This window comes from Melanostigma gelatinosum (assembly GCF_949748355.1).
Source record: "Melanostigma gelatinosum genome assembly, chromosome: 16".
Taxonomy (NCBI): domain Eukaryota; kingdom Metazoa; phylum Chordata; class Actinopteri; order Perciformes; family Zoarcidae; genus Melanostigma; species Melanostigma gelatinosum.
In genome coordinates, this window is record NC_136649.1 from 20223337 (window position 1) to 20239111 (window position 15775).

Genomic DNA, 15775 nt, shown 5'->3' on the forward strand with positions numbered 1-15775 from the left:
GTTGGATTGTGGAACGTTTAATGTTGAGAATTCAACATTGCAGAGCAATATTTGAGATACTAGAAAACCATATTTTTAAGGGCATCAATTTAAAAAGATCAGGTACAATTCATATATGATCAAAAAAGACCAGGAGGTGACAGACTTTTGCACAAAAACAATACATTTATTCAAGTGTTCTCCAGCACAAGTACATACGGAGCCTCTATCTTCTCTCTGGACACTAAACTTAAGTATGGGGGGGGGGGGGGGGGGGGGTCAAAGTGGAGAATGACTGCTACATTTGCTGTACGAACTGGTCTTGAGGGAAAGCGTATAGGCCACAAACAGTTATGACAGAGAGAAAGTCACACAGAGTGTCAACAGTTTCACCGAATATAGAATTATTAACCTGCCTTGAACAGTAAAACTCAAATGTTGTTTCTGATATATATGTAAAAAAAAAAAAAAAAAACATCAATTCAAAACAACATTTTGAAAACAAGACATGGAGAATATTACGGCATGGAATGTAGGATTAAGAAGCAATGCGTACATTATGCTACAGTTTTTTTTTCTCACACGATTTTCCCACAGATAAGCACCAACTACAGCAATCTCTATTCTAAAACAATATAGGAAACCTTTCATTATTTGTTGTCCTTATTTTTTCAAGTACAAAGTTAAAATGCCTTTGTTAATATATGTATATGAGTGAAATAATAGTTATTTTGCGTTACTACAAGGGAACTTAAAAACAGTCATTGTCAAGACATTATTTCTCTTCCAATCAAATATATTGTTCTTGTTTAGATAAAATGTTTAGCACCATCAGAAACGCCGACAATCCCTCTTTTTGAGGTCTTACAAAAGGAAAGAGAAGCAAAAGAACACCACCATGTAGGGCTGTGCAGTGAAGTTGAGACCGTTGATCTTAAAGCTGTCAAGATCACAAGACATTCAAATCTGGATTCACTTGACACCAGCAAATCAGTACAATAAAGTAGTCGACTTGGAGTCTCCCTACATCTACTCGAAGCAAGTTTTGAATCAAATTTGTCACTTGATTTTTTTTTTCAATTTTAACCTATGATTTTTCCTAATTTGATGATATATATTAGCAAAGAATTATATTTGTACATCTCATACAAAAAAAAAAGATAAAAACAAATTGAAAACAGCAACCGGAAAACTCTATGTACAAAATGTAAATTTAGAATCTTAAATATGATACAGATAAGCGATAACTTCTGTTGTTATTACCTTTTTTACTCTTTGAGTACCAACATCTTCGTCAGACACTGTGTCAGTTTTTCGTTTTGACAAACTGCAGCCTAGATCCTCCGTGTTTATCTTAGAGGTTACAATCAAGAGAATTTAGTCTGTGAAGGTAATCCAAATTTGGATCACCCCTTGAACTTGTCAACGTGACGACTACGAGAAATGGCAAAAATATCATACAAAGCGCATGACATGGTTCCCTAACTCTGTCTTACAAAGAAATAGACATTCTTTGAATCTGGGTCGTATCATACTGTGTCGCTGCTGTTAAACAGGGAACAATACGGATGATGGAGAAAGGGAAAAGGGGTTTGGAGTTACAAATGTCAATCCATCGACTGTACACCGAGTCAAATAACATGGTTTCACATATCAAAATCCGCTCTTTCACTTCTATTGGCACAGCCCTACTGTATACAAAAAGTATTACATGAGGGTAGATCAGTTCACATCATAGAACAAAACAAAACAATTCACAAGAACCAATATTCTTTTTTTAAATATCAAGAAAAAAAAGAAAGTATACATATAAAAAAGTGCTTTATAATGTTGATAAAACAGCACAGAATTGCTATAAAAAGGTAGAAGAACGTTGTGAAGCCGCACCATATTGTTGAGGATTTGCACCTGACAGTTTTTTTCAGTTTAGAGAGGTGGAAGTTGATAAGGAGAGTTACCCGGCCTGGTCACCCTCCCTCCCTCCAGCTTAACAGTTGTACAGTAATATCATCGGTCGGGATGAAACTAGAAAAACAACCTAGTTTCACCAGACATTGATCTTAAGTTGTTTTGTTTTTTTGAATGACAGAAAACATCATCGCCCACGTGGTTAGCGTCACTTTCCGTTTGTGCAGATCCAGGCCAGCGAGCCTGAGTGTGGCAAGGCTGAGAGATTAAATGAGCACCAGTACAAACTGTATAAAAGCTGTGAAATGCAGAACCGAGCTTGATGCTCTATTCTGCATTCTACCGTCTGTCACTTTCCTTCCGAGTGAACAAAACAACACAGAACACAATTGTTTTTTTCTTTCTCAAACGTCAAACACAAGTTTATTCCAGCAACCGGATAAAGAGCTCCGCATTGTCTAAAGTTGCGGTGCCACATGGGCGATGATGTTTCTCATCACCTTGGAGCACCATGGTGTTGTAACCATATTACAGTAGTACCTTTATTACCTTCAGTTGTGTAGAGAAACTGTAAACAAAGAGGTATATGTGATCTGGTGTTTTGGATTCTTAGAGACGCAGCTCTCCTGACACTGAAGAAGATTGCCTTTCTCGTCACATCTCTGCGAGGCTCAGTAGCTGGAAGCATGGCCGCACCGCAGGTGGGAAAATCTCGCAGCCCCGACGTACAGTACGCTCACACAGCAGAAAACAGTTCACATATCTTGAAACCCTTTCCTATCTGTCGGGTCTTTCCCATCGCGTTGCCGTCTCTTTTACAACACGCGTGTTCAGCACTTTTCTGTCTCAGTGTCGTGAGAAGAAAGCATAGTCTCAAGTATAGCTTGCACAAACAAATCAACAATACTCGATAACACTGCTAAAAGGTAAAATGACATATCAAAATTAAATAGAATAAGAATTACAATTCAAACACGAGAAATAATGTGAAATCTACGTCAATGTTTCGCTTGCAAATTATACAAGAGTGTAATTTGCGGCTCAAGGCTCTTATTTCTAGTCACAACAGACAGTTGTAGTTCCTAAATGTTTCCGAGCGAGTTTTCCCGCCGCTCAAGTACAGGCAAAGTAATCTTTGAGCGGTGCAAACAGGTGGCGGATAACCGGGACGCTCCATGATCTGCCCAGGAGCCTTTGCCTTGCCAGTCGGCTCATGTTGGACACGTCCGTATAGTGGACTGGGAAGCCAAAGATCCTGACAGGGAAACCAGTCAGAACCAAAAACAATCAGCCGGGCAGGCGGGGAGCAGAATAGGGGAAGACACAGGGAGATCATTTTGAGATTTTGATCGCTGAAACAGCTGTGACAGTTTGGTTTGAAGGACAAGCTTTGTGTTTACGTACCTCTCCATCTCAGTGCACCAGAGGATGTCTTCCTTCTCATTCATGCACACAGGGAAGTGCTGGTCCTTGCCCTGCTTGATGGAATTTGACCTGGTGGTGATGGTCCTCACCTTGCCAAACTGAGAGGAATATTCGTCTAAATTGTTTTTCATCGTTCAATGCATACGAGAGCTGCAAAACCTGAGATTTTACCTCGCTCAGCACTGCATTGGATTCTGTGTTTGGTTCAGTTCTCAGGACTGACTGGACTTTCAAATTGTTACCTCTTGCTGCCACTGGGAGCCGCCCGTGTGCAAAGTTGCTTTGCTTTGAGCAATAAATTCAATGTTGTGTTTTTCTTTTATTTTCTCATTTCATTACATTTTTTGCTGTTGTTTTTTTGACTAAAATGACCTTAGTCACAACTGGTTTTCTTCCCATGACAGGCTAGAGAAAAACATAATTCAGATGTTTTGAATGCAATCAAAGTACAACACAAGTACCTTAGCTGTTCTGCCGTGTTCTAAACAGTCCTGGAGGTCCACCCGGTCATTGTACATAGCACTCAAAGGCCTGTAAAAGAGAAAGAACAGGAGCCAACATTTAGATGACGACTTCAGCTGACAAACCTGATGCTTAACTAAGTAACAGCACATTTCTTTTATTCAGCTGATTGTGATCTGGCAAGACCGTGATTAGATTGAGTCGTTTGTCTTTTCAAGTGTCCTCTGAAATGGACAACTCATATGTTTAAACTTACATACACCTCATTAGATTTACACACAACTTGCTGAGCTGAATTCATGTCATCAGATGAGTCTCTGTGTTAAGAAGGATTGAAAAATGTCTCTCGAGACAAAAAACATTTTTCAACGAAAAAAAATAAATATTTATTGTATAAAATTAATGTTTTAGAAATCCATATACGTATTTGAAATTTTCAACAAAAAACATATTTGGATGTTGTTACATTCATAAACAAACCTATACTGGCTTGTCACGTGTGAATTCCTTGAGACTTCCCTGCTGCAGCGCCATTCAACCTGTAGCCAATCAGATGGCTGCTTTCATTTCAGCCAATCACGTAAGCGTAAATTCGAGGTACGTTTGATTTGTGATCACGTGGTGTTCCTTCTGCACAGTCTGTTAGCTAACGTTAGCTCGCTAGCAAATTTCCGCGTGCTAATGAGCTTTCTGCTGAGCTCAGTAAGCTCTGAATGAATCAGTATTCAAATCCTTTACTGAAGTAAAAGTACTGACCGTGAAAATACTCCTTTACCAGCCAAAGGCCTGCACTTAAAACCGTACTTCAGTAAGAGTATGTAAGTATGATAAGCAAAAGGTACTCAAAGTTTTAAAAGTACTCTGTCAAATGAAATGTTCCCTGTTAGTGTTTTACTATTATGTACGTTTTTTGAATTACTGCTGCATTAATGTGTATTTTGCATTCTTCCGCAGTAGATGTTTATGTTTATGATGATGCATATTCCAGCTGATCCAAGATAGTTTTAAATTGTTTAGCTAAAGAAGTAGGAGTAATTCATCCTTCAGATTATCAGAAATATTGACATTCAAATTCACCAACATGTGGAGATGCATGGTGTTCACTGGACACCTGGACCCAAACACGGGCGGGCATCGAATTTAAAGACTTCATCCATATTCTCCAAATCATCGAAATATTCAGCCATGCCATTAGACATTGTTGAGTTCACAGTAAGCTACGCTTTCTGCTCTCCAACACAACAAACTCATTCATGTCTTCCACCATTGTCTTCCGGCAACACGTCACCTTGCCAGATTTGAGAAGGAAGATACTTCTTGAGCGAGACTCTAACCATGATGTCAGAAGGAGGCTATGTTGATTGAGTCCCTTGCTCAAAGGGTATATTTTCTTCCATTGTGTATGTCACAGGCAGCTGCTTCCCTCACCATTCGCACACCAACCTGTTCATGCCAGGAAGGTTACCCCAGAAGTAACGGGCGCGGTGGGCAGCGGACACTTCCTTGGCATCGATCATCACTGGGTTGCACTGGAATCCAAGTAAAGCAGAGGAGAAGTGACTCCAGGAAGCAAGGTAAAAGGCTACGTCACATACAGTGTATTACAGGAGAAGTAGAGTTACCATTTAATAGCACAGTATTACTGGTATTGGACACAAAAATCCTGTAGTTTGATTGACTAAAGGCAATTTAGGCTCAGGTCATCCCACCATTTAAAAGGGGTTAAAAGCCAAACCATGTCTCAACATGACAAAAAGCAATATGGATAGCAGAAGACCAGTACATTAAACATAGTAGTAGTACATATTATATCAAGATTAAGAGAGTCAGTGCTCCCTTCTCATGATCGGTGTCTAAAGATAATGAATTAGTGCCACAAGGGGGCATTCATAAGGCATCAGGCCTTTGTATCACGTCAAACTGTCTCTGGAAGTTATGACCAGTTATGACCTGGAGGATTAGATAAATGTTAAGCTGACCTCTAAAAAGCGAGATATGTCCCTCTTATCGCTGACACCCATGGCCACCACGTTTTCAAAGAGCCAGAAGAAAGGCCGGTTCTCCCCCTCCTTCGGCCGGGCCTCGTGGAGCAGCCTGTAAAACTCAAAGAACAGGCGCCCGGTGCCCTCTGGGACAGAAGCCGTACATTGAACAGCGGTGGAGGTTCAGTGAGGGGCACATACTGGTGATACCTTTGTGATTTGTCTCTTCAGATAATCAGCTTTATCGGTATTTGACATGATCTTGATCCAAAACAACATCACAAAGAGAGTCTGAGCAGTGAACCTACCAAAGAGACCTTTCCTAGCAGGATTGACTATCGACAGGTCATTGCATGGGCTTCCACCAATAACTAGGTCAAAGGGACCCCACTCCATTATCTGTACACGGATAAGAAACAGAGTCAGAAAAACAGAGATAAAGACAGAGCCGGTATAGATAGCAATATGTCGTAAGATACACCGGACCAGTTCAGTTCTACTGGTGGAGTCTAATGGACGCGTAATATAGTTTTTATTGTGTTTTAGTCTCGTCCTCTATTGTCTTCATGAACTTTGGAGCAACATTTTAGTTTTTCTCTTGAGAAATTGGCCAGGAATGATGTAATATGATGTCAGTGAACCGTAAATCAGTCATGTTACGGAGCCTTGATAGTCAGGCAGAAGAGATTTTATATTTGGCCGGGTTTTTCATTCTCATGCTGAACTTATCTTCCTTTTTTCTTTGTACACGTGTTTGCCAAACACTAAACTCCCTTAACTTGTCATAAATTGCTCGTTTCAGCCCGATGAGTGCGGCCTCTTTACGTGGAAGTACGCGTTTGTGAAATTTGATCATTAGCGCCACTGAAACGTCCATATAAGGTGACATGTTCCGCTCTGTTTGTGGGCAACTTTCATTCACAGAAATGTTGCCAAATAGTAAAAAGAGGAACTTCACACAGCAGAGCTTTAGCAAACTAATTTAGTCGGTATAGCGCGAGGTCAGTTGCTAACTGACGTTGTTACAAAGCAAAGCGGTCCATGCAAACATCTGTACATCGTGTCAGGATTTCAAGCAGGGAGAACACGTAACGTCCTCATCGGGGGTACCTGCATTTAAGATGATGCACGTTTTCTTTTTCTTACATTAAAATCGTTCCTAATATAGTTTTGCTGACACCAGAAACTCGACCACGCTTTGCTGCAGTGGAGCTTCCTCAGGCAGGGACACGCATTAGGACTGTTGATTTTTTTGCGGTTTCCTAGCAAGACATCTGTAAACATAGCTCACTTTCCCTCAGCGTGCTGTCGCTGTATGTACTCAGGCGTTCAATATGTACTTCTCACGGTAAAGTTGTCAGTGCAGTTGCATAAGCAAACTCAGTGTATGAATTAACAAAGTAAATAATGAAACTCACATGTTTGCGCGTGACACTCCTCACATCGCCAACATACATGATGCGACCCTGATGCCGGACGATGCCCACAGTGATGGAGTCCTCACACACTTCAGAAGCTATATAGCGATCCACCTCGATGCCGAGTTCTTTCAGCACCAATAGCCCTGCACAGGAACAGAGAAAGCTGAGACCACCGAACACCAAACCAATGAACGCTGCATGATAGAAAGCAACAAGTGATCTATAAACAAATCATACGCTGGGTAGTACTGGAAATGACTCTTACAAAGACTATGGTGGTGTTATAAGATTCGGTTTCATGTGTGATTCTTTGATAGATAACAAAGTTACGACTAGGAAAGCACCGTAAAAAAATATTTGTATTATAATATTCATATTTATTGTCCAATAGTCGTGACATGGAAGTCAACTAAAAGGATACCTGTGACCAAATGTTGCGTTTAATAAAGATCGGGGCATTTGGATTGAATAGATTCAGTTCTTGTCTAACCTGTTGCGATGCCGTCAAACAGCGACAGGACACGAATGGGCTTCCTCTTCTCCACCATGACTGGGGGGTAAAGCTTTGGTGCGTCCTGGAACATAACACACAGAGAGAAGGGAGGGAATAAAACGAGACACATGCCGACTCCTAAGTGAGACAGTTAGTCTGATTTATAGCCTTAATAAAGGTCCATTACTCACGAAATCCTGGTCATGATTATTTGCAAAGAAGTGCTGGAGACGGGTGGGCCAGTCAGTGCGACGCCCCAGTAGACCGAACGCATCCTTCTGACCACACATGAAGCAGTTCCACGGGTCCTCTTTGATGGCTGCGTGGGCCGCTCCCTCGCCAACGAGGAGTTCGACACACTCCACGCAGAAACACCTGCACACAGGCCAAGGTGGTCAATCAGTACAAGTGGCAATATATCTACCCAGCATCGAGTAGAAGATGGGGTTCTTTTGTGCAAAAGGGTGACATGTCAACATAATGAACATGGACGTTGTAGTTTACTTAATACTAGTACAACAGATCAATTTGCACACTCGTGTCTTAGTCACGTTTGCACCAATATAAAAAATCAACAGTGTCCGTTTCACGCACAGCTAAGAACCTACTGTGTCTGTTTAATTTCACGGTGGACTGGGTCTCTCCCTTCAGTATGTGCGACCTATTTTTTTATTATTTATTTATCCTTTTATGTAAATCTTTATGCGCATTTAAAAATGGAGCGGAAACGCCGGAAATTTACTGGAGGTCTGACTGGCATTCTTCTTTTAATGACGTCGTCCCGTTGCGGCCTCTTCTTTTGCAACAGTTTAATAGCGTCTGTCTGGACAATTCACCGCCATAAACAGTTTACCTCGCTCCATTCAACTCCTGATATTTGCATAGTGGATAGAAACGCGCATCAATTTGCATATTCCTCCACAGAATTTCTGGAGATTCAGTAAAGCGCTGACAGCAGACTGTATCCTGAGTGCAAAAGATGCTGTTCGTGTTTAACATCTACACCATCGATGAAGATATTGTGACCGTTATGGTTTCTATCACCACCTGCCGACTCCATTGCACGGTAGAACCCAGTAAATCCTACCGACAGCAGTTGTTGTTTCCACACATGAGCACCTCTCGTCCTCCGCAGCAGATCGTGCAGTAGGACTGGTAGCCGTCGTCGTCATATTGATATCCACATTCTAGGAAGCAGTACTGGGAAAGAAAAGAGACGACGCAGTGAGCAGTTTGACATGTTTAAAACCTAGAATTTCACGGGGGTTACATCAGGTGCCGCTTGAAATATGTTCCGTTTATTAGCTTTGAAAGGAGCTGTGTGTGTGTGTGTGTGTTTGTTTTTTACGATGCTGTAGAAAAGGAGTTGAGTCCCAGAATTGTAATGACTTCCATCACAGCTTACCTTACAGCTCTGGCACATTCCTCCAGCAAACAGCGGGTGCTCGAGGCTAACATTCAGACTTCCACAGGAGATGCAGATGTCTGTAAGAAGAAGTTCAGCACGTCGGTGTTTGAACAGAGGGAGGTCGGAGCGGTGTGAACCTCTCACTTCAATGAGTGTTTGAACAGCTCCGACGGAGGTGGAGATCTAATGAGCTCAGCCGGAGTGTGTTTGGAGAGACCTCGCGGTGAAACCGAAATCATGGAAATGGCTTTTTACAGTTTCATTAACATTGACGCATAGATTTCTGCTTTTCAACAACAAGGGGACACTTACCCTCGAGGCTGCGGCACTTTTGTCTCACTTCCTGAACGAGCCGTTCTGAAAACACAACACGCCTCATGAGGAATGTAGGTTCACGAAATCAACTCGCGACAATGCATTTGTGAGGTCAACAGTTCAACGTATTGTTTCCTTTCGACCTCCAACTTTACTTAAGTTGTTTAAGTCTTACAGAGAAATAAAGCAAAAAAATAAGCAAAATATAAAATCATTGTATTAATAAGTTGTAACAACAATAGCTTTTCTAATATTAGGCTATACTGGTGTCTGTTATATTACTGAATCAGGTGCCAAGACATCCAACAATAACATCAATAAAGCTTGTTTGCGAATAAACTCTAACAAACATCTATTCACAGTCCTTAGACGTGTGTGAGCCTCCATCACTCGCTTCCATCTTAAAGCTGCCTCTCTAATGGACCTCCTGTCCACACACTACGTCTCCGACCACCTACTCTGCTGCGTCCACCCCATGGGAGGACATATCGGGTTCAGGACTCCACCTTACCTCGTGTCCTCTCATCAACGATGTCCTTGACTTTGGGTTTCTCTGCTGTGCTCTTGCGAGGCTTTTTGGCTGGCGGAGGCGTGTAAGCTGCCGCTTCAGGCTCCACCCACATCTCGGGGTAAACCTCTTTGTATGGGTTACGCTCCTCTGGAGTGCACAGCATGTCAGACAATTAGTATTACAGGCGACATGAGGAGTTATTCAATCACGTGCTTAACTTAATAGATTTGTAGTTCAAGAGGTCTATTACCAGCTTTTATCTGAGAGAATTCTAGGGGTTCGTACACATGGGACGTTTGTTGGGAATGCAAGTCAAGACTCCCAGTTGTCCAACAATTCAAGCTTCACAAGAGTGACTTCCTCTTACCTTCTGGTGGCTCTAAAGCCTTTGGTCCCGTGGGTTGGAAGCCTGTCATAGCCCAGTCAATCATCTGCTTGTTCAGCATCTCTACCGATTTAGAGGTTTCCGTCTCATCACTGTCCGGGCAGGCCATGAAGGCTTTTCCTGCCCGGCTGCTCGCCGCCTGTGAACACATGATTAATGACGGCGGTTCATCCTCAATATACTTACAGAAATGATCAGCTCCTAAATCGTTCAGTGTGGGCAAAGTCTCAACAAAAGGCTTCAGCAAGGGATCGTAATTATTTTCTCTTTATTCCTCATCTACGCATTTATTTTGAATTTTTTTTTGTATCTTTCTGTGTTAATTGCACAGAATTTCCGTGGCTGCAGAGCTCGAGCTCAATAAAATAAATGTCCCAATTAGTCACTTAGAGATAAAAAAAACATGCGAAAGTAGGGTCCAGGATGAAAATGACAGAAGTTGTCCTTTAAGTCGCTGTAAAAATATCAGCATTTTAATTCTATAATGTCATCAATCAAGATCATTTCAACTGCCAGCAGGACTTTGTTGCTCTTGTTACTCACCTGTAGCACCTCATAGATGGCCTTCTTGTACATGGGCTGCTTGTTGTAAGTTGGTTGGTGAAAGGCATTATTGAAGGAACTTAAAGGCATGAGTTTCTCTACACAGACCTGTAACACACAGATAATAATGTCATTATTTTGGTCACACGGCAGAATTGTGTTGAGGTAAAACATGTCTGGAGATTGATGGCTCTCATGTTTATGCTGGTTGTTACTGTAAATTTATGGTGGAAAAGAAAATGTAATCACCTGACAGCGATATTAACGCCGGCTCTAAACACTCACCACTGAGAACTTTCCATCTCCAAACCACATCACCCATCTGGTACCCTCGGCAGCTCTGCTCCGGCCCGTCATGTACCAGGATACAATGCGGCCCGGCCACCACGAGAACCCTCGAAGCTTTCCCCAAACCAGGGCGCCGATGCCAAAACCACGATCGTCCTGCAGCCAAAGTAAAAGACAAATCATCCGCTCAATATTAACTTCTGGGCATAAATCTGCGAACCCATTTTGTGGGACAGACAGACATGGTTTACAGAATGATCGATAGATTGTCAACGTATATGGATCAGGGCGGACAGTGAGCATCTACCCGGTGATACACAACCTCCTCTACGCCATGGAGACCAAAAGTTCAATTATATTGTCATTATACTGTACATTAAATTATGTTATAAAACAATTATTTACTGATTAATTGTTTTATTCATTGTCAGTAAAATGTGACCTCTTCAAATTCAAGTCCAGATCCCAAAGACATTTAATTCTTATGATCGCTTCAGATAAATAAGCAGCACAATCTCCAGACTAAGAAGCCGGGACTGGACTTTTTCCTATTTTTCGAAATTGTTTTGTTGATAAAAAATGTTGAATGCTGAATTATATTAAATGTAAATGTGCTGTAGATCTTCCAGATCATTTTATACTCATTTCATTAAAAGTCAACATGGCATATTTGGTATCTTTGTAAAATTTCGGATCGGTTGTAAAACACCTGAAGAGCATAAATTCCAAAATGGCGGATTTACTCGGCGTGGATTAATCTTGGCCTTACTCTAAATCCTTTTTCCAATCAGGACTTCCTGTTGGTCTGCAGCCAGACATGAATCAGTGTCAATCAATACTATCTCACCTCATACTCGGGCTCAGTATCTGCCGGCTTGGGGCACGTCTTGTCTCCGCCTCCGATGGGGACGGGCTCAGGGGTCGTGGCCACAGTTGGGGAGGCGGGGTCAGTAGGCTGCTGAGGCGGCTGCTGCTGATGTTGTTGTTTTTGTTGTGGCAGCGACGGCTGTGATTGCTGTTGATACTGAGGCTGTGACTGAGTGTGCAGCTGAGGCTGCTGCTGCTGCTGCTTCGAAGGTGACGGGTGCTTGATTATTGAGACGTCTTCTATCTGAGTCTCTGTTTCGTCCTCCTCGTGATCCTTCATCGCGCTCATTGCTGACGTCAGTTTGGACTTTTTTTCTGCCTGAAACACAGCCCAGTGACAGCAGTGACGAGGACAGGTCTTCAAATATGCAGTGTACAAAAAAAAGATTTAAAGGGGATATATCGCGCTCATTTTGGGTTTCTATGAGCACATGTTTACGTGCTTTAACGTAAACACAATTGAATGGCTGGTTGAATCACATGATTGCTGATCTAGGCGGCCCACAAAGAACTGACTGGGTTGTCTTATTTCAACGTTTTTGGGGTTGGCAGGCATTCCAGATTCCCAAATGCATGTGCACAAGCACGGGAGCTTTTCATAAGTTACTGTTAAATTCGAAATATCAAACTTCTGCTTACAAATTTACAAATAGGGCGGTTTGGGAAAATCCTCTCACTAATTATGTAAAAAACTCTTGAAAGAGATAAAAACTTGAGAGAAAATTGTTCTAAAAGGAATAGAAAGAAACGACACGGCTAACAAAACCAAAACAACATCCTCAGCAACCCCCCAAAAAACTCTATTTTAGGCCACAATGTCCAGCTAACCATTGCTCCCTGGCTAACGCTAACCTCTGCAAAGAAGAGGACCAAATAAATCAGGAAACGTGTCAAAGAAGAAAGTAGAATCTGACCAAGCAATATATGTAATCATGCATTCTGCCTGAATCATGCCCATGCAGGTCTCTCTATAACATTGTGTTACTACCGGACACAGTGTACAGAGAGGCCGGTTGCGTTTTCCTCTGTGCGTCACAACGCGGGCACGTCGTCTCTGCTGTGTAAGTGCAGAATGTTGACTGTGGGAGCCCGACAGCCATTGTAAACATGGCTTTATCTCCGACTGTAAAGCCCATTCATCAACAGCACGGTATACAGTAACTCTATAGTGTCCAGCGCTGCAGCGGCGAGTTCACTGGGTTTGTGGTACCTGACACTGAACCGCGAGGTCGATCAGAGAGGACGAGACGCAGCCGGGACTTAAGCCTCTCACAGTAAATCCCCCAACAGCTGCACTCATTCTGCTCTCTCTCTCTCTCTCGCTCTCTCTCTCTCACACGTACACACACGTTACCTTTCTTCTCCTCTTTTTCTTCAGCACACACGTGCAGAATATACAGTATATCTGCACTCCTATATGTAAACACGTGTTCGTCATACTATAGGATCCACGTGAGAGCAGCGCTGCACAGCTGTGCTTACTTTCGCTGGAGTCCTTCTCAAGTTCTCAGGTCTCTCACACACACACTGTGAATGTCCAGAGGTGGACTGGGCGTGTAGGAAGAGGCGGAAGAAAGGCAAGAAGGGGAGAGCCTGCACACTCCTCTCTCTCGCTCTCCCTCCCTCCCTCCCTCCCTCTCCCAGTGTGACCCGTAAACAAAAGCGCCTTTAAGGGGAGGTGGTGCTTAGACGGCACGAGGAGGGGTATCGGCGCTGAAGAGTAGAAACATGTGCTCTTCAATCAAGAGGCTCTGCTGTGGTTTATAAATATCTGCACTGTACTGTTGGCTGGACGGTTCAAAGCCCGTGGCCATATGTGTGGGGCTTCTTGGCTCCAGCACGAGCACATTGGAGTTAGTGCTCGACAGCCGAATTAAATTGCCGAACGTGTAATCGGGAGAAACAATCTGTAATAATTGTGAGAAGTGAGAAGAGCAGTTTCTGGAAGAAATGGGCTGAGAGAATAACTGCAAAACGACATTTTATTAGTTTGCTCCCGAGTGAGCTTATTCTTCTCTGGTGTCCAGTAATCACAAGGACACTGGGGGTTCTGTGAATGGCAATAAAGCGGCTGTGCTACTATTAGTGTGCTCATTCTAGTGTGTTTAGGGTCAGGCTGTCTCCAGGGTTCCGTCTCCTCGGAGCCAATCAGAAAGTGACGCTAAAAAATGCCAGTGGGGGGAGGAGAGAAAGTACAGTGGCTATAAGAACCAGAGATTTGTTTCTGGACTTCTTCCCAGTAGTAAATGGGCCCCTTTTGGGGGCGTCACAGTGTGTGTGTGTGTGTGTGTGTGTGTGTGCAGCTCCACCAGCAAGACAGACCCTCTGAGGCTAAAGGGGGAAATAGGAAAGGAGGTAGCAGAGCCACAATGCAGTCTTTATCATTTACACACGCCTGCCCGTCACTGACGGCTCAGAAATACCACCACTTCTATCCGCTGTCACGCCGCGCTGAAAACAAATTCCACAAATGACAGCAGACGTACTATAGATGTACCCTACAAACACAGCCGCGCAAATGTGTTTAAACTACCTCACAGCCAACGCATCGACACTTTTTCCCCTTGGAAAGGGGATATATGAATATTATGGAAAACCAAACCTAACTGTACTGACGTAAGTGTGGATTTCGTAATGGATCGAGTGAAAGCAGAAGCTGCACAGGCCTCTGGCAGTGTGGAGACATGTTGGGTGCACAATAAGGGATAATCTGACCGAGAGGTCTCTGCAGCGGGAGACCCTGAGGGCTCAAGTGCACTGTGAGGCAGAGAGAAGAGAATATTGGTCTCTGGGGCGCAGTTGTTGGAAACTCGCATGTAAAACGGGGACGAAGACAACGAGCATCAATCACATGAGACATTAGAGAAAGAAACGATGTTTAAGCAGCCGGTCAGGTGCCGTTGAGTCAAACATTCAGCAAACTCTGCTTCAAGGTAAAAGTGAAATGAAATGAACTCTCACTGAACATTACTTCCTCCCACGACGTGACAGCGAGTCTCTGAAGCAACACAAAAGAGTTTGACCTTTGAATGCAATAGTCTCTCACGCGCGACAGGCAGGAGAGACGCAGCGGGGTCTGTTTTGTGTAATTGTTTGATGGATTATGCAGTGACATATGTCCTCAGTACAAGCTTATCTGCTGAGCAGGACGGGTGAACAAATAATAAAAAAAAGTTCCCTAAGTCACGACAGGTGGAGGTAACTCAAGATGCAACAGAAAAGCGGATCCCAAACCACGGAGAAGTGTTTAAAGTGGAAATACTGTGTGGAAAAGCACAAGTGGCAGGTTTGGTTGTGCAGCGATGTGGCCACTGCATTCATTAGCCTGATTTTAGCACAGATCCCTACAAAGGCTGTGTATTTCATGAGTGGCCTTGGGGGGGGGGGGGGGGGGGTCACACTCAAATAGGCCATCTGGTCCTCATTGTGTTGCATCCTTTTAAGAGATAATTAGGAATATTACAGTCAGCCTTGAACACATAAACAGAATTCCCATGAATTCACAAGTGGAGTTGTTAAAAAAAAAAGAAGAAGAAAAAGCTCCCCGAGGAGGCTGCTCGTCTTCCTCCGAAGCCTTTTAAAACCTTTTCAAAGTCATCAAATAAGTCTCCTTCTAGTAAATCTCAAGTCAAACAGAGCAAAGTACACAATGACGGGAAGGAACGAGATGTGAGGCCGACACAACTTCACCTTTTTTCCAAGTGAAGTGTTGTGTGAGGTGAAATGGTGGTGGCTCTCACCAAACAGCAACATTCCTAAAGGTAAATACATCCGTCCTAAAATGAAAT

At 43.0% G+C, this 15775-nt stretch overlaps 1 protein-coding gene across 3 annotated transcripts in view; it reads right to left on the reverse strand.

The window, feature by feature from the left end:
- Positions 1-193: 193 nt before the first annotated feature.
- LOC306790594 (DNA (cytosine-5)-methyltransferase 3A-like) overlaps positions 194-15775 on the reverse strand; it is a 30638-nt gene continuing 15056 nt past the window's right edge. For 2 of the 3 annotated variants that reach the window (XM_079286975.1, XM_079286973.1), the window contains 17 exons: positions 11968-12306; positions 11118-11276; positions 10833-10940; positions 10272-10428; positions 9905-10051; positions 9391-9435; positions 9076-9155; positions 8758-8870; positions 7862-8045; positions 7668-7752; positions 7175-7320; positions 6065-6155; positions 5754-5902; positions 5203-5303; positions 3774-3843; positions 3292-3410; positions 194-3142 (listed from right to left, as the gene is read on the reverse strand). In XM_079286975.1, coding sequence (XP_079143101.1) covers positions 3001-3142; positions 3292-3410; positions 3774-3843; positions 5203-5303; positions 5754-5902; positions 6065-6155; positions 7175-7320; positions 7668-7752; positions 7862-8045; positions 8758-8870; positions 9076-9155; positions 9391-9435; positions 9905-10051; positions 10272-10428; positions 10833-10940; positions 11118-11276; positions 11968-12306 — 2235 coding nt within the window. In that variant the 3' untranslated portion in view covers positions 194-3000. The remainder of the gene's footprint in view (positions 3143-3291; positions 3411-3773; positions 3844-5202; positions 5304-5753; positions 5903-6064; positions 6156-7174; positions 7321-7667; positions 7753-7861; positions 8046-8757; positions 8871-9075; positions 9156-9390; positions 9436-9904; positions 10052-10271; positions 10429-10832; positions 10941-11117; positions 11277-11967; positions 12307-15775) is intronic. The other variant, XM_079286974.1, reaches the window with a different exon arrangement.